Consider the following 27,732-nt stretch of genomic DNA (forward strand, 5'->3'; position numbering starts at 1 on the left):
GCTGCTGACCCTACTTCTTCAGGGATTATACTTTTGTGAGCTGCATGGTGAGCTCGATAGTACTGATGGCATGAAAAAGTACCCAGTACACTCAGTAAAGTGGCTGGCATTAGAAAGGGCATCGACCATAGAAACCATGCCAAAGCAGACACTGGAGTACAATATGGTCCTTGGACTCACTAGATCCTTAAAAAAAATTCAGGCCATGCTAGCATGGAAAATGAATGTTAAATGGTGAAGATGATGATGATGATGATAACCATGCATGTATGTGTACATACATATGTATGTACATACATATGTTTATACATACATTTCTGCATACATATATACATACACACACACACAAAATACACACAAATACTCACATACACACACACGTATGCAGGCGTGCAGGCGCGCAGGCACACATGCGTGCACGCGCGCACACACACACACACACACACTCTATGTTATCCTTCTGGTTTCAAAGTCATAGGATTGGTTCATTTCTTACATTTAGTTTCTGTAGTATTAAGCAGACAGCTGAAAAAACAAATCTTCTACTAAGAATTGAACTCAACACAACTAGCAAATGAATCTCTTTTTTGCCACTCTTCTACAATTCAGCAACTTCTTGCTTTAACAAGCTGTACTACCTAATGTTCTATATAGTTGCACACTCTTCTAAAATTATCAGTCAAATCTCTTTCAAAATTCATCTAACCATCAAAAAAAAAAAGTATTCTAAACATTCACACAGCTTGTATGCAGATGACAGTGCATTCATATCCCCCTGCTGTTCATGTTCTGCAGATACAGCAGCACAACTACTCCAACTGTCTATCAATCACTGAGAAATCTGATTCTAAAACAACACAATTGCCAAATTTATAATTCTACTTCCTAATGTAATACCAGACAACATCAAATACTGCCAAACATCACATTCAAAACATAAACATAAAACACACACACACACACACACAGAGCAAAACAAAAGCGTTAAGTGTTGCATGACAACATCTTCACAATGCTCACCATAAACATGGAAGACGTAATAAACAAAACGAAATGATGCACAGCCAAGTGAAAAATACAACAACGATGGTATACAAACAGTACATTAGACCCAGCATGGATTATGCCATCATTTCTTGGATCCCCAGTCTCCCCAAATTAAACTACAAATAACAAAAAATTTGTGGTTCTAACCTTCACAGTTTCTGCCACTCCATTAAAAAAAAATCGCATTCAAACATTCCACACATATATACCACTATGAAACATTCCACACATAATATACCACTATGAAATCATTACCAAAAGAAACACTATCTATCCTATTTGGTTCAGACAAACATAAGAAAATACACATTCACACAAAAATATCAACAATATTAATGGCCTCATTAACCATAAACATTATCCTGAAATGTACACCAATGATAAGTACAGAGGAACAGAGAGTGAGCAACTGTCATATCCTGACTGAGTTTCCTTTATCCTCCTCCCGTGGATCTGCAGGTATGAAAAAATAAATTAGACAGTGGAGTTTGTATAATGTCTCCAGACTGAAACATTGTATGCCACTGCATCTCAAAGCATGCAGTATGCTCCTCAGCATAGCAGAGCTATTGTATATCTTGATAAGTATGGTATAGATATGATATAAATATGAGCATGGTATAAAGCAGTAAATTACTTGTATTGGACAGAATGCCTTGTGATATTTGTTCATGCTCTCTCCACTCTGTGTTCAAATCTTGCTTTTCATCCTTTAAGAGTTAATAAATAAATTTCCAGTCAGGATGGTGGATTAACAGAATGTTACATCATCTGTTTCAACTCTGTACGTTATGAATTCATATCGTTCCTCTTGTTACCAACAAAAATAAAATGGATCCATCAAGGTCCACAAAATATGGTGATAGATTAGGGGACTCTTTAAGCAAGTATCCAAGTATTTCAGCTGATAACTTTTATTTCCAGTATACTAGCCGACAAGAGAGAATGCAAGGAATCTTTCAAGTCCTGTACACTCAATGAACCAAGATAGATTCATTATGCATGCAGTCAAAATAATTAACTGCATACATTAAAACTTAGCTTTCACCCTTTTTCAACCACACAAACAAAGTTTCATGAAACCAGTTTCCTTTTGGTTACTTGATGTTGGATTTAATATTATGTCGTGTGTTGTGTTTGCTATTGGCCTTTCTTTTTATCATGCTGGCTGTTTCAGCTATGTCATCTGGGCTTGTATTCTTCTTATATATATTACCTTATAAGATGTGTATTTGGAAGCACCTACAATTAATTTATTGACTGTATGTAGTCTAACATATATATTAGTGTTGTTTAGCTAAAGCCAGCACTGATTGAGGAAATCTATTAAAGACTTCCAGTTGGGACCCTCCCTGTTTTTTCCATTTTAGATGTAGTGTTTCTGGGACTCTTTAAATCCCCCTTCTCCTCCTTTTCCTTTTCCTCTTTCACCTTCTTCTTTGGCATAGGGTGTGATTTTATGGAGACTTGACTTTTATGACATTTTTGCAGTTCAAATAACCATGCTGGTACAAAAACAACTTGTATTACTGATTATCATGCTGAACATTGTGAATTTATTTTTGTCTCCTGGTGGAAGTGGTTCCATCTAATTTCTTTTGAAAGTGTTTTTAATAAATATTTAAAACACAGAACAACACATTATGCTTCATCAGAGATTGAACATAGACCACTTAGACATTGAATTAAAAATGCTCAAAATAAAAGACCACTTGGTCATGTGAAAAGTACAGTAAACTTAAACCCTCACTGTCTCAGTCATTATATGCAGTCTCCTCTCTTAGGGATGACCTAGGTATACACAGCAACCTTTAATTTTTCTTGCACTGATACACTTTTGTTCCTCTTCAACAAAACATGCCTTTCATTAATTCTGTCAACCGTTTTCTGTTAACATTGTTTACATTAGAGTGTTTTTTTTTCATAATAATGTCTTACGTTCTATTCTTATCCTAGTTTTGACTGATAATTCAGTGATCTTTTACATTTATTGTGCGACGCTGTGTCATTTCTAATAAATGAAGTATTGCAGCTTCATCTGGGCTGCTGCATTTATTACACATTCAGACATTCTAGAACTGCATTAAAAAACCCATCTAACTGATTAGTATGCCAAAACTCTCTAACCTCTGGATCACAGATGAGCTGACATTTTTCTCACTCTTTTTCTCTGCCTTTGCTATTGCTTTTACTGTGTCATCTGCTCCCCAGAGACCATTTTGCCTCTTCTCACTGCTATCCTTCACCACCTGTAGTAACTAGTGCACCCAGCCCTTCCTTTTACAAACATCAAGCCTCCAGAATACCCTCTCTGCTTGTAACTAGTTATTTAAAAGGAAGATTAACCACACCAATCTCACCAGTCGTGAAGGACTTGAGAAGACTCTGAACACAGCTCCTCCTTCCAGATTAAACCCTTAAAATATAAGAATAAACTGGCATCAGAGACTGATAAAAAAATAAAATAAAATTTATTGTAATTCAATAAATCAGTTGTTGTTCAACTATATCTATGATGAAAAGCATTGATGATCATTTTGTTTTATTTTCCAGGTATTCTATACCTAGAATAAAAACAACTGGTTGGCAGAGCTGTTAGAGTGTCAGATAGAATGCATCGTAATATTTGTTCCAACTTTCTGCACACTGAGTTCAAATCCTGCTGATGTCCACTATGTTTTCCATCCTTTCAGTGTCAATAAATAAAGTACCAACCCAGTGCTGGTGTAGCCTTCTCCACCTGCTGCTGTTATAATCATGGATAACCTGTTTGATCAAGAGTAAGAGGGTCAATAGTGTGTCTGTGTCTGCTCTACTAATGACTACATGAGCACTTAAGACACAAAAGTATGATACATGTAGCCAAGTCATACATGTTTGTGTGTGAAAGTTGTAGAATGTGTAGGACTCCTTTTACATAGGATGTGTTATGAGTGAAATTTCACTGCTATTCTTATCAGATCAAATGGCCATGTAGACTGGCTTGCATTTATATGAAGTATAAGTGGCACTACAAGAATTTACTTGTTGTTTTATTAAACTTGTTTATATTTTGAAGTAGTGGTGGTGGTGATGGCAGTTGCTGCTGTTGTTTAGCTCCAGCATATCTGATTGAACAGATCTGTGATTAAAGGCATTCCAACCATGACCATATAATTTTTGCATATACCTAGGACTAAAATGTCTTTTTCTTTTTTTATTATGATAAAGTTTTGAGGGATATCTAGCTGTTATTTCTAACAGAGTGAGTGACTGGTGAGTGAATCCTATATTAGTTTACTTTTATTGAAGCAAGCTGTTGTCTACATTATGGCTCACATACTTAACAGAATTTGAACTCAGAACCACAAGCTACAAAACACTCAAATGTTGCGATTCTCCCTAATATGTAGATATGTGGTTGGTTCATTAGAATTTAAGCATTTTTATCAACATAGACATACAACAAATCTGGTAAATGGGAAGAGTCATTATAACATCTGATGAAATGCTTTCAGTATTGGTTTTGGCATTTTGTGTTCTGAGTTCAAATCATACCAAGGTCATCTTTGCCTTTCATCCTTCCAAAGTCAATAAATAATGCACCAGTCTAAGGTGGTGGACTGGCACAAACATTAGAGCATTAGAACAGATGCCTTGCAGTATTTGCTTTAACTCATTGTGTTCTGAGTTCAAATTCCAGTATAACCTACTTGGGTGGTAGATTTAATCATTCCATTGCCGGTTTAATACCACTACCAGGCACTTTGTGTACCTTTAGTGGAATTCACTCTGCTGTGAGCATTTGGGCCAGATCTCTAATCTGAGGATACTTTTCCCTCTCCATCCCTCCCACATGTCTCAGAGGCCCTGTAAAGGGTCATTGATAACATACTCAACTCCTCAGTAAAGAGATAAATGAAAGACAAATACTAGTGACAGGATATAAAACCACTGAATTTTTACAAGTAGTTCATAGTCATTCAATTAACCAGCTGTGAGCTTATAACATTTCTCAAACAAATATGATGGTTTGTTCTAATCAATATTATAATTTCCCATCTGTTCTCTTTAACCATTCTCATGGTTCTCATAAAATTTAGTAACATAAAAACATGTGAAGAAACATCAAATGAAAAAATGACCACAATATTGAACAAAATAACAGTGGAATGTGTGTGTGTGTGTGTGTGTGTGTGCATGCGTACTTTCTTTTTGGTGTATTTCTCTGTGCAGGTGTGTGTGAGTAATTGTGTCTGAATGTATGACTGTATACTTTTGAATTATGCATGTGTGTGTGTGTGTGTGTGTGTGTGTGTGTGTGTACACTTGTTTCCTTTTTGTTTGTGTCACTCTGTGCATGTGTGTGTGTGTGTTTTACTAATTCTTTTATTGTTTCACTAATTTCTATCATTGGACTGCAGGCATGTTGGACACCGCTGTAAAGGATTCTAAATTGATAATTTTGTCCCTAATATTTATTTCAGTGTAGTATTATTGTGATGCTATCGGTGAATTAGTAGAACTGTTAAAGCAGCAAGCAAAATGCCTTGTGGTATTTGTTTTGGCTTTTTACATTTTGAATTCAAATCCTAACAAAGCCAGCTTTGCCTTTCACTTTCAAGGGTCAATAACATAAAGAACCACTTGAGAACTGATGTTGATATAATTAACTGTTCCCCTTCCAACAAATTTCTGGCTTTGTGCCTATGTCAGAAATTATCATTTCATGAATTAATTCTTTCCACTTTTTTATGCAATTTTGTACAATCTTTGTGTTATTTCTCAAATCACTGAAGCAACAAGGAGAATCCACTGAGGAATAAGCCAGCAGGTGACTCCTTGTCGTCATCTTCGTCGTTGTTTAACGTCCATGCTGGCATGGATTGGACGGTTTGACTGAGGATTGGCAAACCAGGAGGCTGCACCAAGCTCCAATCTGATCTGGCAAGGTCTCAACAGCTGGATGCCACTCTGAGACTTTAGTGGGTGCCTTTTACATTCCACTGGCACAGGTGCCAGTCATGCAGTACTGGCATTGACCATGCTCAAATAGTGCTTTTTACATGCTACCAGCATGGGTGCCAGTCAGGTGGTACTGGCATTGGCTATGACAACGATTTTACTTGACTCAACAGGTCTTCTCAAGCACAGCATATTGCCAGATAATTGAAGGGCACTTTTAAAAGGGCCGGTTATGCGACATTGGCATAGGCCATGACTACAATCTCACTCAGCGTGCTGGGTCGTCTCAAGCTCAGCCTATTACCAACGCTCTCGGCTGCTTGTCATTGCCTCTGTGAGGCCCAAGGTTCAAAGGTCGTGCTTCACCACCTCATCCCAGTTCTTCCTGGGTCTACTTCTTCCACTGGTTCCTTACACTGTTAGAGTGTGACACTTCTTCACACAGCTGTCCTCATCCATATGTAACACATGACCATATTAGTGCAGTTGTCTCTCTTGCACACCACATCTGATGCTTCTTATGTCCAACTTTTCTCTCAGGGCACTTACACTCTGTCATGTACGCACACTGACATTACACATTCAGTGGAGCATACTAGCTTCATTTCTTTCAAGCCTATGCATGTCCTCAGCAGTCACAGCTCATGTTTAACTGCCATATAGCATGGCTGTTCACACATATGCATCATGCAGTCTACCTTTTACTCTGAGCAAGAGGCCCTTTGTTACCAGCAGAGGTAGGAGCTCTCTGAAATTTGCCCAGGCGATTCTTATTCTAGCAGCTATGCTCTCAGAACATCCACCCCTGCTACTGACTTGGTCACCTAGGTAATGGAAACTATCAGCTACTTCTAGTTTTTATCCCTGGCATGTGACGGAAGCTGTTTTCTGCACATTTTGTGATTTGTCTGCCCTTTATATTCCAGTTAAGTCTGCATATATTGCTCTTTCTGATGTTGTCTCATTTATCATTCACCCTCTCACCAATTCACTAAGCCATGTAACAGGGGAGTGTATATGGTATATCCATATTCAATCTCCCTTCCATCATCCTTTGTTACTCTGTCATCTATCACAATGCTTATGTAATAGGGATGCCATGGTTTCAGTTCATATCCAGTACCTCCTATCATTATCCATCTATATTGCTAGCTGTCACTCTTTTTCTCCCAAGAGAATCCTCATTGACATCTGCTGCTTTTACCTACCATCAGCCATCTCTTTTGTTATCCATCAGTTGCTCTCACTCTTTTTTCCCCATCTTTATTACTAATCCTATCACATCACTCATGCCATTTCTCTATTCAATCACCTTACCAACAACCAACTGTAACTGTCTCTTTCCCATTACACCCTCTTCTACTTACTGTCCTCCCATTTCCTTGTCCCATCATACTCTCTCTTCTTTTACTCTCTTCATCATGACTCTCTCATCTACTGACCTTCTCAGTTATGTACGCCTTGGATGAATGGAGACGATGTGTAGTGAAGACTCTTTAGTCTTACAGGGAACAAGGGAAGCTCACTATATATTAGCAAAATAGTATATATTTATATAGATCAATAATGCAATGCATCATTTACAAATCAGGAAACCTATTAATATTATATCATGACAAGCTACTACTATATACACAACATTTTACAAGTTCTCTGGATGGCAGAATAAAGATACATCTCTGCTGAGGGGACAATCATCTCTGAAACTGGACTGTAAGCAGAATTTCCAGTAATTTTTTTGTTTTTTCTTAAGAAAATGCAATGTTTGCACATTACTTGCCATTTCCAGAGCTATGTATGCATATGTATACATATATGAATACTTCATTAGAAATATATAGTTGTAAAGTTATTCTCAGTCATATAATTAAGGTGTCTGTAAATGAAAAAGTACCCAACATGTTTGAAGGCAGAGTGAGTTATTTTATGTTTCAGAGTTTACATACAGCTTGCAAAGTGTTTCACCCAGAAAAATAGCAAAGCTGCTTCTGAATGATCAAAACTCTGAAGACTTAAAGCAAAAAAAAAAAAAAAATAAATAAATAAATAAAAAAACGAGATGATAACAAATAAAAAGTGGAAATAAGAAAAGGATATGACACAACCAACAAATATGAAGGGCTAACATGGTAGCACAAATGTGCAGGATACATAGTATCAAAAACAAAAGTTAATAGATATGAGGAGAGAGCAATGATAATGAACAATGAGCTGATTATTTGCAAAGAGAGAGAGAGAGAGAGAGAGAGAGAGAGAGAGAGAGAGCACAAATGCAAGAAGATAACATGAAAGAAGAATTACTGGCTGAATATTTAGAACAATGAATAAAAGAACCAACTATGATGAAGAAATATGAACTAAGAACTGTAAGCAGAATATCAAAAACCAACTTTGAAAAAGGTGGCAAGTACAGTAAGATAGTATTAGGAAAAAAAATATTTGAAAAATATACAAAACATGAAATTTTCATTGATTCTGTTAGGTACTAATATTGCATTATAGCAAGGCTTCTGTCCAGATTTGAAACCACTTTGCTCAGAATTCTGGCTTAGAACCTCTTCATAGGTATATTTCGAAATAAAGCATAAATGCCTATCCAAACATGATTTGATCAACTAACATTGGCTGACTTGTAGTAATTAATGCAAGAATTTCCTTCCCAACAAGTTGCTGAAAGTTCTAGAAGCTTGACTATGAGTTATGTAAAAGTTGACAAATTGAACCTGTGCCCTGTGAGATGGTCTTTCATCCTCTTCTATGTTTCCTTATAGAACTGCCTTGGGTGCTATGTAGCACAAGGATTGTCAGTGATAAGGCATTATCATTCTTTCAACTTATTCTGTTTTTTAATAACCATGAACTATTTTCCTATAATTATCATGCATAATATGCAATGGAAATTTGTATTTATTTCATTCAATATCTCTTGAATACTATTCTAATGATTCAATTGTTTTATATATGTAAAGGCAAATGTTCCAGGTTAATAAATATGTGATAATTTATGCTAATATTAATGTGGTCCTTGTAAGACAGTGAGCTGGCAGAATTGTTAGTGTGCTGATTGAAATGTTTAGTGGCATTTTACCTGTCTTTACACTCTGAGTTCAAATTTTGCCAAGGTCGGCTTTGCCTTTCATCCTTTCAGGGTTGATAAAATAAGTACCAGTTGAGCACTTTGGTTGTTATAACTGACTTATCCCCTCCCACGAAATTGCTGGTCTTGTGCCAAAATTTGAAACCAATAATACTGTTGTCATTTTGAATATAGTATGCAGCCCACTGATTGTTGTTATTCAATAATAATTATTTAATAAACATAAAACCACACTAAAGGTTTAAAGCTACTTTTCTTCAAACATTGATTATCCTTTCTTTCATAATCTCCCGAATCCTGTTTGTTGTTTTCATTTGTTTCATCTTCTGCCTGCTTTTGTTTGTAATTTACCCAGCAATATAATTTATAAACAAAGATAGTGTGGCTATAGGTGCAGGCATGGCTGTTTAATAAGAAGTTTGCTTCTCAACCACATGCTTCCAGGTTCAGTTCCACTGTGAGGCACCTTGGGCAATTGTCTTCTATAGCCTCAGAGTGGATTTGAAAGACAAAAACGGAAAGAAACCTGTTACATATATATGTATACATATAAACGAGGTCTGATCTATAAGTATCCAGACTGGTGCTACAAAAACAAAACTACAACACATACCAACTTGGCATTTAATCTCCTTCAGAAGCCACACACTTAATCCATTGATAGAAGCATTCCTAGAATGTTTCCATTGATAAAAGCATTCCTAGAACTCGTTTTCTGGGATAATTGGTAGCTGCCTCGTCGCATTCATTTTGATTTCTTTGACGTCCTGAAATCTTCTTCCTTTCAAGTGGGATTTGATTTTTGGAAAGAAGAAAAGGTCGCAAGGGACAAGATCTGGGGGATATGCTGGCTGTTGGACCTGGGAAATGATGTGCCTTGCCAAAAACTGCTGCACAAGCTGTGCTGAATGGGTAGGCGAGTTGTCAGCTGAAAAAAGTTTTGGCACAAACTTGGTAGACAAGCGTCTCATACCCAAATTTTCAGTGATAATGGACTGAACTGAACTGTAACTAATCTGCACACCCTCCAATAACTTATGGATGGTGATTCAACGATTTCCCCTCACACCTGCATGCACATCTGCAATGTTTTTCACAGTCATGTTGGTTGTGGGTCTCCCAGAACCTTCGTCACTATTGACATTTTTTTGGCTCATACACACTTCTCCATATAGTTTCTGCAACTTTGCATAGGCCTCTGAGCAGGTATTGCCAAGCTTTTGACAAAATTTGATGCAGATTCATGGTCAATGCGGCGATCACATGCTACACACATTCCTTCCAAGTATTGCTGTAAACAGCGGAAGCGAGCTACGTTAATACTTAGTGTGCATGCCCAGCAGAGTTCAAGGTCAATCTGTGCCATGCAGCTTTACTCTGCGTGCTTTAGCTTCGTTACTATGGCAACAGTCCAGATACTTATTGATCAGACCACGTATATATCTATATGCGAGTGTCTTTGTGTCTGTGTTTGTCCATCACCACCACTTGATAGCAAGTGTAGCGTGTTCACGTCTCTGTAACATAGCGGTTCGGCAAAGAGAGCCAATACAAGAAGTATCAGGCTTTAAAAAAGAAAAAAACGTACTGGGGTCCAGTCGTTTGACTAAAATTCTTCAAGGAAGTGACCCAGCATGGCCGCAGGTTAATGGCTGAAACTAGTAAAAATAAGAGGACAGGTGTTTACGTGTACTTGTCTCCAAATGGTGCCAGTAGCACAATAATTTTCCTACCTTTCTCAGCAGATGAGATACTTAGACTAATGAAAAGAGAGAACACAATAATGACCTGAGAAATTTGCATAAATGCAAAGTAAAGGAGCTAAGAGAAATAAATCAGGAGCATATATTTGCATATGTTTGAACAACTATAATGAATAAGGGTTTATTAAATCATATACAAGATAAAATTTTTGCTTACTCTTGTTTGTTTTTGTTGTCCATATACATACCATTAACTACTCTGAGTTATTTCTCTTTGCTAATTTATATTTAATTGATAAATAGTATGACAGAAAGAACGTGATCGTTGATGTATTATAAATGTCCGCTTGTTTGTACCATGTGTTAGTGTAAGTGAAAGATGAGACAAAGAAGAGGCAGAGGGAGAGAGGGAGAGAGAGAAAGGTAACAACAAAGAGTATCAAATGGAAAAAACAGTAGTGAAAGAAGAAAAAGAATGATACAGAGAGAGAGAGAGAGAGAGAACACAGAGTATGAGGGAAAAACAAACAAAGAGTGTGAGTAGTGATGAATAGAGGCGGATGGAAAGAGAAAGAAAGAAAGAAGAGAGAGAAAGATCGAGAAAGAGGAAGGGTGAGAGAGAGAAGGATCTAGAAAGATCGAGAAAGAGGAAGGGTGAGAGAGAGAGAGAAATTGGGTGTGAAACTATGTGAGAGAGAGAGAGGGGTGTTGTTGTTATATCTTTAAACTGATGCGCATGCTCATGTTTATATAGCTGTATATATATATATATGGTGTTCGGAAGTGTACGTGTCTTTGGAAATATTTCCTGCTTTACGAAATAATATTTGCTGAAGTAGAAATTTATACAAATATTATTCAGTCTAGAGAGTCAGTAGTAACTTTTCATTCAGGGAAAACACAAGCAATTTTCAGCTTGTGGATTCCCAAAGTATTAACTTGTGCTTCCGTTGGTCAGCTATCTCGCCTATTTCAACACGACGCCTTTACTTCGTCGCTACCCAGATTTCATGTCGCTACTCCGTGCTTACAAACAGCTCTTTTATCTCTCTCGTCCTTTCTCACTGATGGGACGATATCAGCGTATTCTATTGCTACTACAGTCGAAAGGAATTTCAGAGCTTCCTGAAAACAAAATAATTCCTTCATCTTTGAAAAGAGACTATTTTTAAAAAGGACGTAACCATAACAAGCATACAAGATTGGTGTCCCCGCCTACTTTTTGGCTGGCAAGCAAGCAGTTTATATATCAAGCAGGCTATGGGCGCAACACTGCTTCAAGTCGAGACCTTCGCAGAGAAAAATAGCAAACCAGCCAGAGTTTTGATTGTCGTGAAGTCTTCGATATTGTGTCTGTAGACACCAGGAACGGTTTTTCTTCCACTCTTTGTTGTTATTATTAAAAAATTTTAAAAATACAAAAGAAAAGAAAGGAAAACGACACAATTATTTTCTGTTCGTCCTTGACATTAATCAACTTCGAGGATTTTGTTGTTAATCAAAAATAGTATTGTACAAATCTTCCGATCGTAATATCAAGGTCGACCTCTTCAATATCCGAAAAACTGTTTACTTAGCAAGAAATAAAAGAGAAAATCATTTTAAGGACATCATTTAACTTCCTATTCAAGGCTACTGCTAGTGATTTCTCCTGCGGCTGCGTTTAGGACTCCATTCGTAAGTGTCATGTTTTGTTATGTTCAAATCCTGCTGAGATCAGTTTTATCTTTCATCTTTCCGGGGTCGATAAAATAAAGTGATAGTCTAGTACAGCGGTTGAGGTAATCAATTAAACTGTTCCGAAAATTTCTGGCTTTGTGCCAGAGATTCGTTATGAAATAATGTTGGAAAACATTTCGTGCAGGTATTCGCATAGCTGTGTTGTTAAAAAGCTCGCTTAGCAAATACGTGGTTACGGGTTCGATCCTACTGCATGAAACCCTAGGCAAGTGCTTTCTACTATTGCTTGGGATTGACAAATACATAATAAAATTCAGTTAATGGAAACCGCCAGGAAGTTTGTCGTTTCCATAACAACCCTTACTGGGGTTAACTAAAACAAAACTGTTTTTCTAGTCATTTGCCTACTTACCTATTAGGTTATTGGGTCGGGTAAGTAGGCGGTTAAGGGCTTTTAGACCTGTAGTCCAAAGGTTTGGAACCTCAGAGATGAATACGTTCGCTCACTCAATCAGATTGAGAAGCATACGTGTGTGTTGTATATCAAATTTTGTGCACGAAAACCACACTACCTTTATTCCTTTCATAACATTATTTATACTCGACTATTGTATTATCTCCACCTGTTTCTACTGAATATAAATTCCTCGCATTATAGACTAGTAAATACTGTTCATAGAAAGCAGATACAGGACTGACCAATTTGGTTAATACAATTTTAAAATTTTCTTTTTCGTAAACCTTTTTTTTCTTTTAAATCGGGTTTGTGAACTTTCAGTCCAGTGAGGTGTCTTCGAGGAGAAATGCCTAAGATATTTCATCTTAACTTATTTTGAGTTCACTTCACGTCGATTTCAAATGCTGTTTCCATTGTTCCTTGAGTGATAACAGTAGTAGTAGTAGTAGTAGTAATAACAACAACATTATTGCTGATGATTACTGGTAAATACTGAATTTGATTTAAATAGCCCTACTAATTTCTCAGAAAATGAATTTTGTTGTTTAATAAACAAAGTATGTAATGTTAAAAAAAAAATGTTTGTTCGTCAGCATCTTTCATTCCGTCTAATCTTACGACGTAATAAGAAACCAAAATCTGTTTTGCTGTTCAGTTATGAATGAATTCTCTTGTTTGGTCATGTCATATATATATATATATATATATATATATATATATATATATATATATATATATATAATCGACATGCTTTGCAATTTCTCTTTGTTCAGAATAGTTCAACCACCGAGAATAAAATGCAAATTTATTCCTTATGCAACATTTATTTGGTTTGGTGAGACCATTAACACCCTTCATTCATTATGTCATCTGGAGAAGGGACGGTTTTTTGGGTCTGTTTTTACTAGCTGATGTTGGTAAAACAAACTCAACCCAGTTAAAGGTCTGAATAGACATTATGAAATTATTTCTTAGAATATTACATCAGTAAATCTAAAGACTTAGTCTTTGGAAATGTGATACTATAAACATCAATATAATAATGATTTTTTTTTCAATGATGCAATAATTTACATTATAATAAACATAACTTTGTAATTGTTTTGCTGCAGGACAGCTATAATTGAATCGGTGGACGACAATGCGTTCCAACCGTGACCATCTCATCATTTTAGGACTATATTGTATAAGCCATTTTCTTTTAGAACAGTAGGGAAGTGATTTAAGGGAGTTTGGCTAATATTTCTAGCAGGGTTGAGCGATCATTTAGAGGTTGCCTTGCTGGCTCATGTTTTCAATCTTTGCCATGCTAGTACCCGAAACGATTACAAGTGCAATATAATTTGCGTCGAATTCTATCGATTAATAACTAACTTGGTTGCTAATTCTGTTTTTAATTAATTGCAAACGTTAATCTTCATGGTTGCAATTATTTAGATACCAATCACGTTGCCCACCCACTTTGTTTTGCTACTCATAAATATTTTCATTGAGAGCCAAAGTACAAATATGTCAAAAGATACTTTCATTGCTGTTTTGAAAGCAGTATCTCTAATTCATGCTAGATCGTTTTTGTTTTTTTTTGTTGATTTTTTTTTCCTTTTCCATATTAATTTTACAGAAGTTTTAAAAGGCATTGTTTGGTCATTTCTTCATTTAGCTTTAAGAAGCGATTGCAAATAAAATGAAATTATACATATATTGTCCTTAGGAAACACACGTGTTGTTATTTAGTTATTATTTCTTCCACCTACTTATTGCGAAAAAAGTAAATTGTTGATCAGATTAGATGCGTTTAGTTACGACAAATTTAGACAATTTTGAATATGAGGAAGGTGGGGAGAGTTGCTATTGTTTATCTAATTATTCGACATTGGATTTTGATTATTCAACGGATTTTTGGGCGATTGCCTGAATCAACTTTATATGTATTATTTATGATCATTAAGCAGAAAGCATCAATTTGATGATGGTAATTAAAATTTTAAAAATATAAAAACTCGCTTTCAAGGCTTAAACTGAGGACAATTTAATAAGCTGCTTAGATATTTTATGGGGTTTGGCTGACAATTTTTTTAATTAACAAGCATTACCGGAGAACTTTCATCTTATTCTTCCAAATCTTTGTCAAAACTGTATTGAAACTATTTGTGGGGAATTTTAGATATTGTGAATCAACAACAGTGCTCATTATGCTTTAAAGTTAATTGATGCACACAACTTGTATCTGTTGTTTTGCTCTACTCCTGCACAACTTCTGTTATTATTTAGCTTCATTCTTACACAACTTTTATTCGTTGCTGTTTAGCCAGTCATAGATTCCAGTAAGCAAACCTATGATCGAAAAATATTCCAATCATGGCTATCCTGTCTTTATTTCAATGTATCTAACACGTTCCTTCTTTGCAAAAGATGTATGGCTCCACCAGGCTGTAACTGCTCCCGGACAAACGAAAGTTGATACATAAGTACAAAATAATATCTTATGGTTCACTGATATTGCGAGTAGAGTTCGTAGTGACGATTTGTTTTGTTCTGTTATGCACTTTGTATACAATCTGTGTCTGCATATTGATTTGTCAAGCACGTGTGTCTACTTGCTACTACCCGTCAGCTAACTACTCAGTTCGCTTTATATGGTTAGAAAACATTTTCACACGTATCGCTGCATTTCCCTCGAGCTGTCTCCGACACTGTTTGTTTACTTCAGATCTTCTGCTGACAAGTAAAGTGGTGAGTATTTTTGGTGCAGAACTGTTGCCAAATACCATTACATACTTGAGTTTCACAAATAGCATTTACTTGTTGGATTTGTTGTTGAGGAAGGTATGAACACCACAACTTCCCCGTGTCTTGTAGCTAAGGCATAATATTAGATTGTATCATCACTTTTTTTTTCTTTTTTTTGCAAAGATGTTTTCTTTTTATTCTCAGAACAAAATACAAGTCAGGTTGTTTGGTTTTGATGTGATCATTTAGCAGATATTTGGATTATTGCCTAAACTAACTATTATTTTTATTTTGCTCTTTAAGTAGAAAGTATCAATTTGATGGCAGTAATTAGATTTTAAAAAAACCCAACAAAACTCGTTCTGGATGTTTTTAAATGGAGGGCAATTTAAATAAACTAGTGTTTAGATAGCTCACTTCTTCAGTTGTAGTTTCCATGTGGATCAACAACAGTGCGTTACACATCGCTATAAGTAATTTTGTTTGTGTCTTAGGAGTTTGAATTATATATCATAAGTGTCGTGAACCCAGAGCCATGAGAAGAGGAATTTAAGTTTTAATACTTATAATTGTGTAGTGGGAGGGACGTGAAGCATATGTTCGTAAACGAGTGTGTTTGCTGGCATACATATTTTGAGGAATAGTCGCTTTGATTACAACTTTGCTCTATTGAAGAAACATATTTAATTCTATGTTGTTGTTTTTTTTTTATAATTACACAAACATAGACGGTTAGTTGTAGCTGGTTTTCTGTTGTTATTTCGTGACATCACCCACCCCAGTCCTTTCGTCTACTGAAAATAAAAACTGCATGTATCCTGGCTGCTGCCACCCAGATCTTTTAATACTTGTTATTGTAAATAGAAAGTTTTTAACGGCTTGTATTTTTCCGTGTTGACTGGCTGGTAGACGCCACATGTCGAAGGCTGGGGTGAGTAGTATCAATGTTCTCCGGTCCTCCTACTCCCGAGCCCATCTTATAGCACTTTCATAAATGTTTTATTTCCAAACTAAAGAAATTAGTCTTTGCTTCACAATTACACACGCTCGCGCGAGGGATACTGAAAAGTTCCTGGCTTTGGGTAAAAGAAAATACGGGAGGATCAGTTAATTATGATTTTATTGAACATATTCCTCTATGATTCACACACTTATTGCAGCGGTCCTTCAGTTTTTCTAAGCACTGTAAAAGAGCTCGAAAGTTTGGGCCGCCAACCAGGCTTTTCGCGACACCCTTAAAGCCAGGAACTTTTCAGCAGCCACTCGTGTGTGTGTGTGTGTGTGTGTGTGAAACAGTGACGTAGCAGATTCTTAGTGCACGGGAACACACTGTTTCGCGACCAAGGAAATCATTGCTCACCTTTCCCCCCTCCAGTTACATTGAGTGTAAGTCTGTGCCAACAGAATTTTCATGAATTTTATAGTACACACCAGTGTTAAATAGAAGATGCATAAAAAACAAATGCAATTATAATCTACACTGAGAACATAACTTTATAAATATTCTGTTTAAAGTTGATGTGAAAATTTCCTACAAAATGTGAGAAGCGAAAGTTACAGATGTTTGAGAAAAAAACATGGTCTGGGCACTTTTAGTAGAGTTTGAACTATATGTAATCTGAACCCCCCCCCCTTATTTATTAATTTTTTTTACAGAATCCCACGTTTTAGGCTATGGAGATTGCGATTCTGAAAAAAGATTTTTTGAAAAATTTCAATTCCCCCCCCCCCACCAAGCAGGCTATTTACATGCTAGAAATAACAGCCAAATCTCACAAAACTAATGTTAGGGTTAGGGTTTTGAGTTAGGGTTAGGTTTACCCTGTGGATCTATATAAAAACCGGGGGGGGGGGAATCGAAATTTTGAAATTGAGATTTTTGAAAAAAATTTTTCAGAATCTGAATCTCCATAGCCTAAAACGTGGGATTCCGTAAAAAAAATAAAATAAAACAAGGGGGGAAAGGTTCAGATTACATATAGTCCATCTGGACCGAACTACAAGCAGTCACACCCGATCCTGGTGCGCCACCTCCCGTGCCCCACCCCTTCCTTTTGTTTTTAACTTGCTGAGCAGTTGGCTATATCACTCCAGGAGGGCTTGCAAAAGTTACATGCACTCGCTAACTAACTTGTTTGTATGTGTTAAATAGAAAACGGTATGTTGTGTTCCTTATGTTCTGCATTGTGGCTTCCACGAGCTAATTTATATACATCGTTTAAATGATAAAAAGCAATTTTTAAAAATAATTATAAAAGAATGGAGCAACACATGCATTATGTTAGAATATATGATATCAGTTTTCAAAGCTAGAAGGGTTTTCGGTGTGTGTGTGTGGGGGGGGATCCATCTTCTAATACACATTGGATAAGCGATTTAGGACATCAGCCTAAGTTCATAAATGTCAGTATGGTAAAGACTAGTTGGTGGACAAGGTTTTGAACTGTATGTGCTTGCCAAGATTTTTTGATCTAATATGTACCCTAACAAAATAAAAAATAAAAAAAAGACTAGTAAGAATGAATAAGTTGTTAATCGTAATCTGTGCATTAATCATAACATATTGCTTGCGTATATTGATGTGTCATATGTTGAAGTGCAGTATTATGTCGTAAACAGGAGGAGAGTTGAAGACGTCAGTTGACAGGAACTCCATTAGTTCGTTGTTTCACATCTGTGTTCAGATTCTGCTAAAGATGATCTCATTTTCCTCGCGCGGAGTCAATAAAATTAGTACCAAAAATATTTTTTTTTTAATGTTCACTGTAAAAAGGAACTGTCACGTGTTTAATTTCGGTTTTAATTTATTCCGTGCATTCAAATTTTAAGTAAGAATAGTAAGTAATTTTAAGAGAATATTTTTTTTAAATCGTCAAACGGTTTTTGTGCATCATTAATATGAATTTATTATTAACAATAATAATTATAAATTACTTTATTTTGAATGTGATTATAATTGCATGCATTATACTGCATGCAATTATATAATCTGGTTATTTAGTGGAGATTTTTGTCTGTTTGCATCGACCGCTTGAAGTATTGGTTTCATATAAATATTGATTTCAACATTGGCATAAGGCTGCAAATATGGATAAGCCATTTAGGACATCAGCCTAGACTAGTTTGTGGACAAGGGTTTGTGAACTGTATATGCTTGCCAAGATTACACTAATCCTAGTACTTCGCTCGTACTTTACATTACCGAACTCCAGAAGAATGAAAGGCAAGATCGAATTTGGCAACATTTGAACTCTTGTTATCGGTCATGGCATTGTCTTGTTTTCCCTTTTATTATTATTAAATTGCTTGCTTAACAATGAATAAGAAAGCAAATTTAAAAAAAAAACTCTTCTATTGAAAAACTAGTTGTGTGGTCAATAAATCCACGTGACTTTAGATGTTCGTCTAGTTATTCACCACATTTATACTCCAGCATGTTTCATATGCGTATTTTATCGATTCTACCCAGCTAAAAAAGCTAATCGATTTTCGCATGATTTAAACTCAGAAACGTAAACAATTTTAGTCTATTCAACATTCTATTATTGAGCCATAGGTGGGTCACTCCACAATTCTAGCGTGGTGTTAGAAAAGGTAACTAAATCTCCCTTAGATAAGACCCTATTGCCATAAAAAAGAGGAAGAACACGTTGGATAATGTAATTAAATCCACTGTGCCGGAATGTTAGATGTGATGGTCACGGCTGGAATATTTTTGACTTAAGGGTTGATCTGGCACTGAACTACTACTGAGCCCATTGCCCCACGCAGTCATAAAATAGAAATTTTTTTGTTTTGTCTATTTGTTGTCAGCTCAGTATATTTTAGCTGACTGCATAGAAAGGATTTCGTTTCCTAAGTACTGGGGGTAGAATTGCAAATGTATACGAATCTGTCGGGTGCATTTACCACGATTAAAATAATGAATGTTTAATTCTTCACATTCAAAGATATATAATTTAAATTAAATTGCTGCTTTGGTCTTACGGTTTAAACTGTTTTTATTTATTTGTATTTTACAGACTTGAGGGTAAATTGCTCACTTCGTCCTCCAATTCTTGTCCTCCTAAAATACTTTGCCAGCATTGATTTTCGTATTGTATGTTTTCAGTTCAGATCTCACCAGAATTGATTTTACTTTCCGTTTCTCTTGAATTGGTAAGGGAGCCTCTATGTAGTCATTCAATGTACGAGAAATAGTGGCCCAAATATTTCTCAGATTACATCCTACAGTTTTAAAAAAGTAAGACTGGATGTGTTGAAAAATACAGTCTGCTAGGACTGGCTAGAATGCACTCCTGGTCATAGTTCTGTTCACTTAGTGGCAACTTTGAGCTAAAAAAATTACATACCCAGGTTCAATTAAATTTTGTTTTATCCAGTCCTAATTCTCTCTGTTGTTCAAAGGATTGGAACTTGGAACATTTAGTCTTGATTGTTGCGATTCATCATGAAGACTATTTGACTACAATAGCATAAGCTTCTCCATGGAACTAAGTTTTGAAGGGAAGGATCTTATTTCATTGTGGTATCTAGATTTGTTTTATGTCCTTTCTTTTCTCTGCAAGCATCAGACAACTATATTATTGTGACGTTGTTTTACAGCTGAATGTCCTTCCTGTTACTAATCCTTTTTTTTTTCAAGGAAGGGTTTTTTTTAATTTTGTATGTCTTTGAAGATGCAAATCCAGTGGATGATTTGTTGACAAGAGAAATGGCATCATGGCTTGTAGCTTCTGGAGAAGTACAAATATTTACACATATGTACAGACACATGCAAGGTTTCAGTTGGCTTGTCTAAGGTGTTGAATTCTTATTGTCTAAAGCGAAATTTTAATGATGTATCATTTAATTGTTGTCACAGAAACATTTCACATGTGCTACCCTTGATTTGGTTACTGAGTTAGGATGCTGATCCTTTAATTTGTTGACACTATAACAACTATGTGGTTTGGCACATTGATGTCAGAAGTTTAGCTTGTCATTCTCATTTTGAATAGCTCATTAAACTTTGACATTTATAAATATATTGTAAAGTTGGAGCTCACTGTTAGTGAGCTAAGAAACTGTTATTCACATTTACTCCCATGAGCAGCAAAAGCCATTAGCTTAATAATTATCGTTCAGAAAAACAGATGAGGTAACCACAAATTTTAAATTAGTAAACATTAAAAATAGCAGGGAATGAGAATTATCTTTGGTAGTACAGTGACAACTCTTGGATGTATTTTTAGTCTTAATTTCATCAGTGAAACAGTCTTACCAGTATAGCCAGATTTAAAATGATTAGCAGAGATACACAGCCACACACATACACATATGCATACACACACACCCATGCATACACACACCCACACACCCATGCATATACCCACCTACTCATGCTTACACACACACGCACACACACTTATGCATACACACACACTTATGCATACACATACACATCCATGCACACAATATTAGTGAATGAATACAGAATGGTGTGAAAATTAAAATGGTTATCTAGGAAATACATAATGACACTTGGGTATTTTCAACCAGTGGTACAAAAATACCATAAAGAACAACAATGTTAAAAAATATGAAGTAATATCATTACTGCCACTATCAGGTATAAATATATTGAATTCTGTTTCTAAAATGAACTGGGTAAATTTTAGAGAACAAATTCCTGGATCTTTCTCAAGCAAATTACTTAATTCAGCTTACCTGCAGACAACCTACCTGTAGACTACCTACCCCCAATAGAAAGATTGTGGGGAGCCCCTGCCAAAGTATGATGCTGATTGCTAAGCAGTTGACATTCTACACAAAACATTAGAATTGCTTTTGTCATTTTGTTATTATTTAATAACTGTAATACTTTGTGATATTGAAAGATCTAACCCTCTAACAGTAGAATATATTGAGAAAAATAAGTTAGGAGAGCTCTGAAATACTGAGGAGAATCAGATAATTTGTGTTTAATATCTAAATATGAGAATTGATGCTACAAAGGCTAGTTTTGGGAAATTAAAGTAACACAAAGCATTTTCTTTTTTAATGGGTGAGACAGAAAGAGTGTGGTACTGATGACAATGGAAAACCAAAGGGAGGATTTTATTGTAAGACCAAAGTCTTGGCTCTGAAGCTTACAGTAGAGTGATCTTTGTTGAAGGCATCCAAGAGCTTGGTGTTGGTGTTTAAACTGGGCATATGTACAGTCTCCATACTCACAAAGCTTTAATCAGTTTGATGTTCTGGTTGAAGACACCTAAGATTTTGAGTGGTGGGATTTTAAACTTGAAACCATATAGTTGCAGAGCAAATTTTGTAACCACACAGCCTTGCTTTGCCTATAGGTAATTGAGAAAATAATCTGAAAACTTTGAAAACAATATATTTTCGAACGGGAATTCAGCAGTGCCACCTAACCAAGCAGCTACTCTGTATTGATAAAGGGCAATAACCCCAAAACCGGTCCACAGATGTTGCTTTGTGCTGGATTCCCTGTTCAAAAATATTGTCATATAGCCAGCTAGAAACAATGTTTCCTGGGGCTAAACAGCAGTAACAATCTTCCATTCCAGGACAGCCACATCATGTTGGCAAATAGTCTTTAATCTAAATACCATTAGTTTAGCATAAAATGTGAATTCTTGTGGATTGTATGGACAATACTTAAAGATTTCGTATCAGGTGGAATTATACAGGGAAAGTCAGCTGGTCCTATTTATTCCTCTCAAAGCTGCACAAGAACGATTTGAATTCAATGCTGACATATGTTAAAACCACATTCACCTACTGTATTATGTTACCACTGCTTACAACAGTGAAAAGCAGCACTGCTTATCTAGACAGGATAAATCATTTTAGAGGTTCAGTATATTGGGTAATACTGTTGACAGTATATGAGCTGTGAATGTTTTGGTTTGGTTGGCTCGTCTGATATTCTGTTGAGTTGATAACTCTGTCCCTTCAACTTTGTGATTGTGATGTTTTTGCTTTGAATGGAGTGGAACTTATTACATTAACCCTTAGAAGTAATATGCTATCTTTGTTCAATTGTTCAGTGACATGTATACTTAAGGGTATTATTGATATAGCTATTTAATGCAGTGGATTGGTAAAATTGTTAAAGCATCAAACAAGATATCTTGCTCTTTTAAGTTCTGAGTTCAAATACTTTTCAAGCCAACTTGATCTTTTGTTTTTTCAGGATCAATAAACTACTAATCCAGTTTGGAGGTGTTAATGATTGAGTGTTTCTGTCTCTAAAATTCCTAGCATTGTGTTTATGGTAGAAATTTTTTAATGGGGTTACCAAAAGTGAACTAATATAGTGTACTTAATCATATAAAGTACACTATATTATGTATAATATCTAATTACATAATCAAGAGTACTTGGAAAACCAATAATGTAAATGTGTACGGCTTCTCAAAGAGAATTCTTTTAATGCCATTATATTCAGTATCATCCTATGGCATGACTACGCTTGGCCTGAGAGCTTTACAGTCTAGGAACTGAGTGATAATGTATTTATTGCTGTCAATGAATAAATATATATGAACACTATAATCCCAGTTATGGGGTGATGGAAGAGGCTACAATACTGTTATGATGGCTTTGAATATATGGAATATATATTGTGGGTGTATGGTTTTATTGTTAAACTCATAATCCACAGATGAGATATTTTCAAACTCTCAGTTAGTATTATATTGAGACTTTAGTTAATTTTTATTGCTCTTTTTACTTGATTTTCACTGTGCAGTGAGCATTAATCCTTTATTAAGATATGAATTTATGATAAAAAGTAACAACTGAAGTAGGTCTCAAAATTGTGCAACATAGTCCCTTTTTAACCAAAAGTTGCAAACCAGTTGTTGATGTTGGTTAGATCTGGTGAGCCCTGATCAAGCAGACATATAATCAAAAGCTTTCCACTGTGACAATATTGTCTTTCTAAGGTTATTCAGGACTACATTATCCATGGTCTTCCCATTTTTAAGATGGTAAAGTGTGATTTGTGAGAGATCTGGCTACTATCTCTAATAAGTCAGATGACTGCATAGAGCAGGGGTCAGCTACAAGTGGACCACTGAGGTATTCATTGTGGGCCTTGGATCTTTCTCTGCAAAGTTTTTGAATTTAATGTATTTTTGGACTATTGAACAGTTGATGGCTTTTTAGATAGTCTTTTGTGCCTTGATTTATTTAACTTTTGCTTACCTTAGAATTGCCATTGACGGGAATGGTGGTGGGGGATATGTGGGGATATTTTTATATGTAAGAAAAATATACATGTGGTCCATGGGGAAAATGTAAAAAGAAATCAAAAGTAGGTCATTGCAAAAAGAAACTGCTTACCCCGTCTTTGCTGAAAACCAGAAGTTTCTACTGGTAAAATGTAATTGTAATTTTGATTTTTTTAACAAAAAATAAAATGAATAAAAAGTAATTTGTATTTTATTTCTGTTTCAGTCTCTATGATATTCCACGGTCACAGGTTAGATAACTCTGAATATCACATGACCTGTAAGCCTCTACCCAGATTATATAAGTGGCTCTATTTTACAGTGCTTTGAACTAGTATGACTTTGATTGTTCGTTTATAACATACTAAAGATCATCACCAAAGAATCCCTTTGCCAAGATGCCATTGTATGAGAGTGAAAGCAATTTTTTCCTGTTTCCAATAACTGATATCTCCGATTCTGAATCTGATAATGAAAACAGCAACAATGTTCAGAGAAAGATTGATGATCGTCCAAAGGCTCTTATGTCATTACGACAGCGAAGGCTATCGAAGGCTAATGGCACCCTCAATCTTAATTATTTGAAGGTGAAAGCTGCTCCTGAGAAATATCGGAGTAAAGCTCAACGCCACTGGTTCACTGCTTTTCAAAAGATCAAGAACCTCACTGATCCTTGGGCTAAATTCCACCTGGAAGATCTCAAAATTGAGAATGTTACAAGATATCGGTACAATGCATTGAAGAAAAGATGGTCTGATGATGTTGTGCAAGTGAAAGCTGATAATAAGGTAATTATGAAACAATTGAAATTAGAGCATTATGATATTAAAATGTGAGCAACTTTATTTTTTGTTCACATTTGTTTTTATTGTTTTGTTTTTCCTGTATGCTGAATATTCAGATTTAATATGTCTTCTAAACATAGTTTTCAAAACACAAAAATCAAACAAAATAAATAAGAGAAATTAAAACAGCTGAAAAAAAAATTAAACATGAGTGTGATAGTAAACAGTGAAGTCAAAAAAAGGAAATCATAAAATAGTATTTCTTTCTTAATCTATTTCTTTTATATTTTTGTAACCATTCTGCAGTAACCAAATTCTTGCAGGCCTAATAACATTCATAAAATAAGATTGGTTTGTGTTCTGTGAATAGATGTTTTGAAAATTTCATGCAGGTAGATTAACAAAAGATCTTGAGTAGACAGTAGGATACTTTCATCAGGAAATCCTAAAATGAATTGAAAATCATCAGATCTCTCAGTAATGGTGTAGAACACATACATCAGTTAAGCAGTAAAATTAATTAAAAAAAAAAAAAACCTTTTAGATTTCCTTTATGTAGTTTTAACATACTTTAGAAAGAAAATTATTTTTGGATGTTTTGAAAATTAATTTTCAAAGGTTTATCTTGTGCTGTTTAATGAGAAAAAGAAAATCTTACTTTGAAGTATGATCATTTGGGAAAAGGTAATTTATTCCTGTGAGCTTTAGAGACAAAACTAGTAATGTGGAGAAGATGTTGGTTAGCTCGTTGATTTCGAGTTCAAATCTATAGTTACAAGACGGTGTAGCTGACTGCATTACTTCAGTTCATTGACTTGGTAAGGAGCAGACATCAAACTTTTGTGGGAAAGTTATCTATAGTAGATAATCAGTTGAGTTGCTCTTTTCTGAATGCAGTCTCTGTTGTGTGTGTGTACAGCAGCAACACTGCCCCAGTTGTAGGAGCAATATTCCATTGCAGGTTTTACCTGAACTTTGTATAGTAATAATAATTGTTGGGGACTGAAGAAAAGTGCTTGTCATTGGGATGTGGTCCTATTGTTCTTGTAGATGTGTGTCTCGGCTTACTGCTACAGTAATTGGATTTGAAAACTGGTTTTATAGATCTTTATTTCATTTAGTGATTAACTGTAAAACTAGCTGAACATGAGTGGAAAATGATCTAAAATCTGATATTTTTTATTATTCATATAAGAAACTTGATATTTAACTATGTTTATTTATTTGTCTAGCCAACTTATTTTTTCCCTTCTGATATTTTCTATTTTGTAGTCATTCAATCGAGGTGCTATGAGACAGTGTTTCCGACTGTGAGTTTATTTTATCATCTTTCTCTCCTTCTCCATAAGGTAGACAGCATGATACGAATGTTAGAAGTGTGATAGTGTACAACAGTGACACATGAACGGTTAAAAATGAAGCATCTGTGGCTACCATAGAGGACTGTCTGATTAGTTGAATATACATTGTTGTTTTGAAAGGTAAACTGATCAGAAGTGAGGTGAGGACAACATCTGAGTATCTGAACCAAGGGTCAGTATATGTAAGAGAGACCATTGTATTGGTTCTGGTATGTAATTATGGTGTATGATAGATACTGGTATTAGCATTCAGGAAAATAGGCAAATGAAAGAAATTTTTCAGTCAATTATGCTAAACAGATAAAATGATGTTGGAAATGAAGTTTTTTTTTTTTTTTTTTTTTTCCCAAAACTGAAACAAAGCTGGATTTTTTTTCTGTTGGATCTGAAGGAGGAGGTAATTTCCATAGCCTTCTCTAGCTCACTGAGACTAGTGAGATTGATGCTATTAATGTTCATCTTGAAGCATTGCAGGTCAACACTTACAGAAAAGATATGAGCAGAGAGGGAGTTCCAGAGGGATGACTCTCTGGGAATGAAGAACTGAGCATCGTGGTTTGTGCAGGATCTAGGGTGTTTAACACAAGTCAGGGTGGGGCAAGAGGAGAAGGAATAGAGATGAATGGGTTTGGTTGGGATGTTTGAGTGGAGATGGTATAATTTCAGCCAACTCCAAAGAACAGAGACCATTATAGTTGCAGTGGAAAAGGCATAAAGCAAAGACAGTGACTAGAGTGTGTCTGTGAGTGAATTTATACCACTCAGTTGTTGGGGAGGGCTCTTCAGGATGCAGTCTATGGTGTCTGTGTGTGCAACAACAGCACTGTCTCAGATGTTAAGAGAAATATTCACTTACAGACCTTAACTGCTCTTTGTATTTTTCAATAATTGCTGGAAGCAGAAGTATTCTTTGAACCTGAAGAGATTGTTCAATCACTATGTGTGGTCCTAGCTATGCTAAGGATGTGTTTACACCTAGATACATCCTTGGTGATTGTGATATCCACCATTTGGAGTAGTCATGAGGGCTGTAGTTATGTGTCACTCATGTTTAAGTAGGTGTGGTGTGGTAATGTTTTCTTGACATTAGTAATGATTGTGTTTTGCTGTTGAAAGAGACAAGATTGGTATATCAGTTTTGGAAGATGTTTTCAAAGTTCCAGATCATAGAATATATTTATGATGATATACTTTTGGAAGTTTTAAGCTTTAACTGGTAGCTATGGAATGTTTTTGTTTCTGCTTGAAGAACTTGCAAAAATTTCAATTTTTTTTTTTTTTTTTTTTTTACTCAAAACTGTATAAAACTACCTTCATATTTGAATTTATATTTCTTATTCTAATTTTGTTTACATATGTTCTAATTCATACCTACATTAATATTTCTAACTTCATTAGCAAATGCAGCCATAAAGGATTTCATGAAACACTTCAAATAAAAAATTTCAAAATTTCATTGACTTGTTGAGCAAGATAAATGTTTATATTTGCTTTAATCTCTACTAAGTTTGCTAAAAGGCAACTTTCTCTTCTGTAATAGAATTTTGACTATCAAACATCTCTCATCCCCTTGGAAAATATGCAAGTTTCTGTGATAGCAAAATTTATTCCAATCATTGCTATTGTTCTACTTGATTTTCTGATACTGTTGACTTCATGATTCCAATTAAATGCAAGTTGATGTCTGC

At 35.4% G+C, this 27,732-nt stretch overlaps 1 protein-coding gene across 5 annotated transcripts in view; it reads left to right on the plus strand.

Annotated features, from left to right (window-relative positions):
- The first annotated feature begins 11,539 nt into the window (after positions 1-11,539).
- The window catches only part of LOC106875963 (eukaryotic elongation factor 2 kinase), a 36,288-nt gene continuing 20,095 nt past the window's right edge, over positions 11,540-27,732 (plus strand). The window contains exons 1-3 of one of the 5 annotated variants that reach the window (XM_014924302.3): positions 11,540-12,468; positions 24,125-24,686; positions 25,956-25,993. In XM_014924302.3, coding sequence (XP_014779788.1) covers positions 24,297-24,686; positions 25,956-25,993 — 428 coding nt within the window. In that variant the 5' untranslated portion in view covers positions 11,540-12,468; positions 24,125-24,296. Of the gene's footprint in view, positions 12,469-13,381; positions 13,414-14,789; positions 15,662-17,060; positions 17,817-18,241; positions 18,496-24,124; positions 24,687-25,955; positions 25,994-27,732 lie in introns of those variants that run through there. The other 4 variants (XM_089352482.1, XM_014924303.3, XM_089352480.1 and 1 more) reach the window with 4 other exon arrangements.

The sequence above is a fragment of the Octopus bimaculoides genome, chromosome 5 (genome assembly GCF_046866305.1).
Source record: "Octopus bimaculoides isolate indiv1 chromosome 5, ASM4686630v1, whole genome shotgun sequence".
In the NCBI taxonomy this organism is placed as follows: Eukaryota; Metazoa; Mollusca; class Cephalopoda; order Octopoda; family Octopodidae; genus Octopus; species Octopus bimaculoides.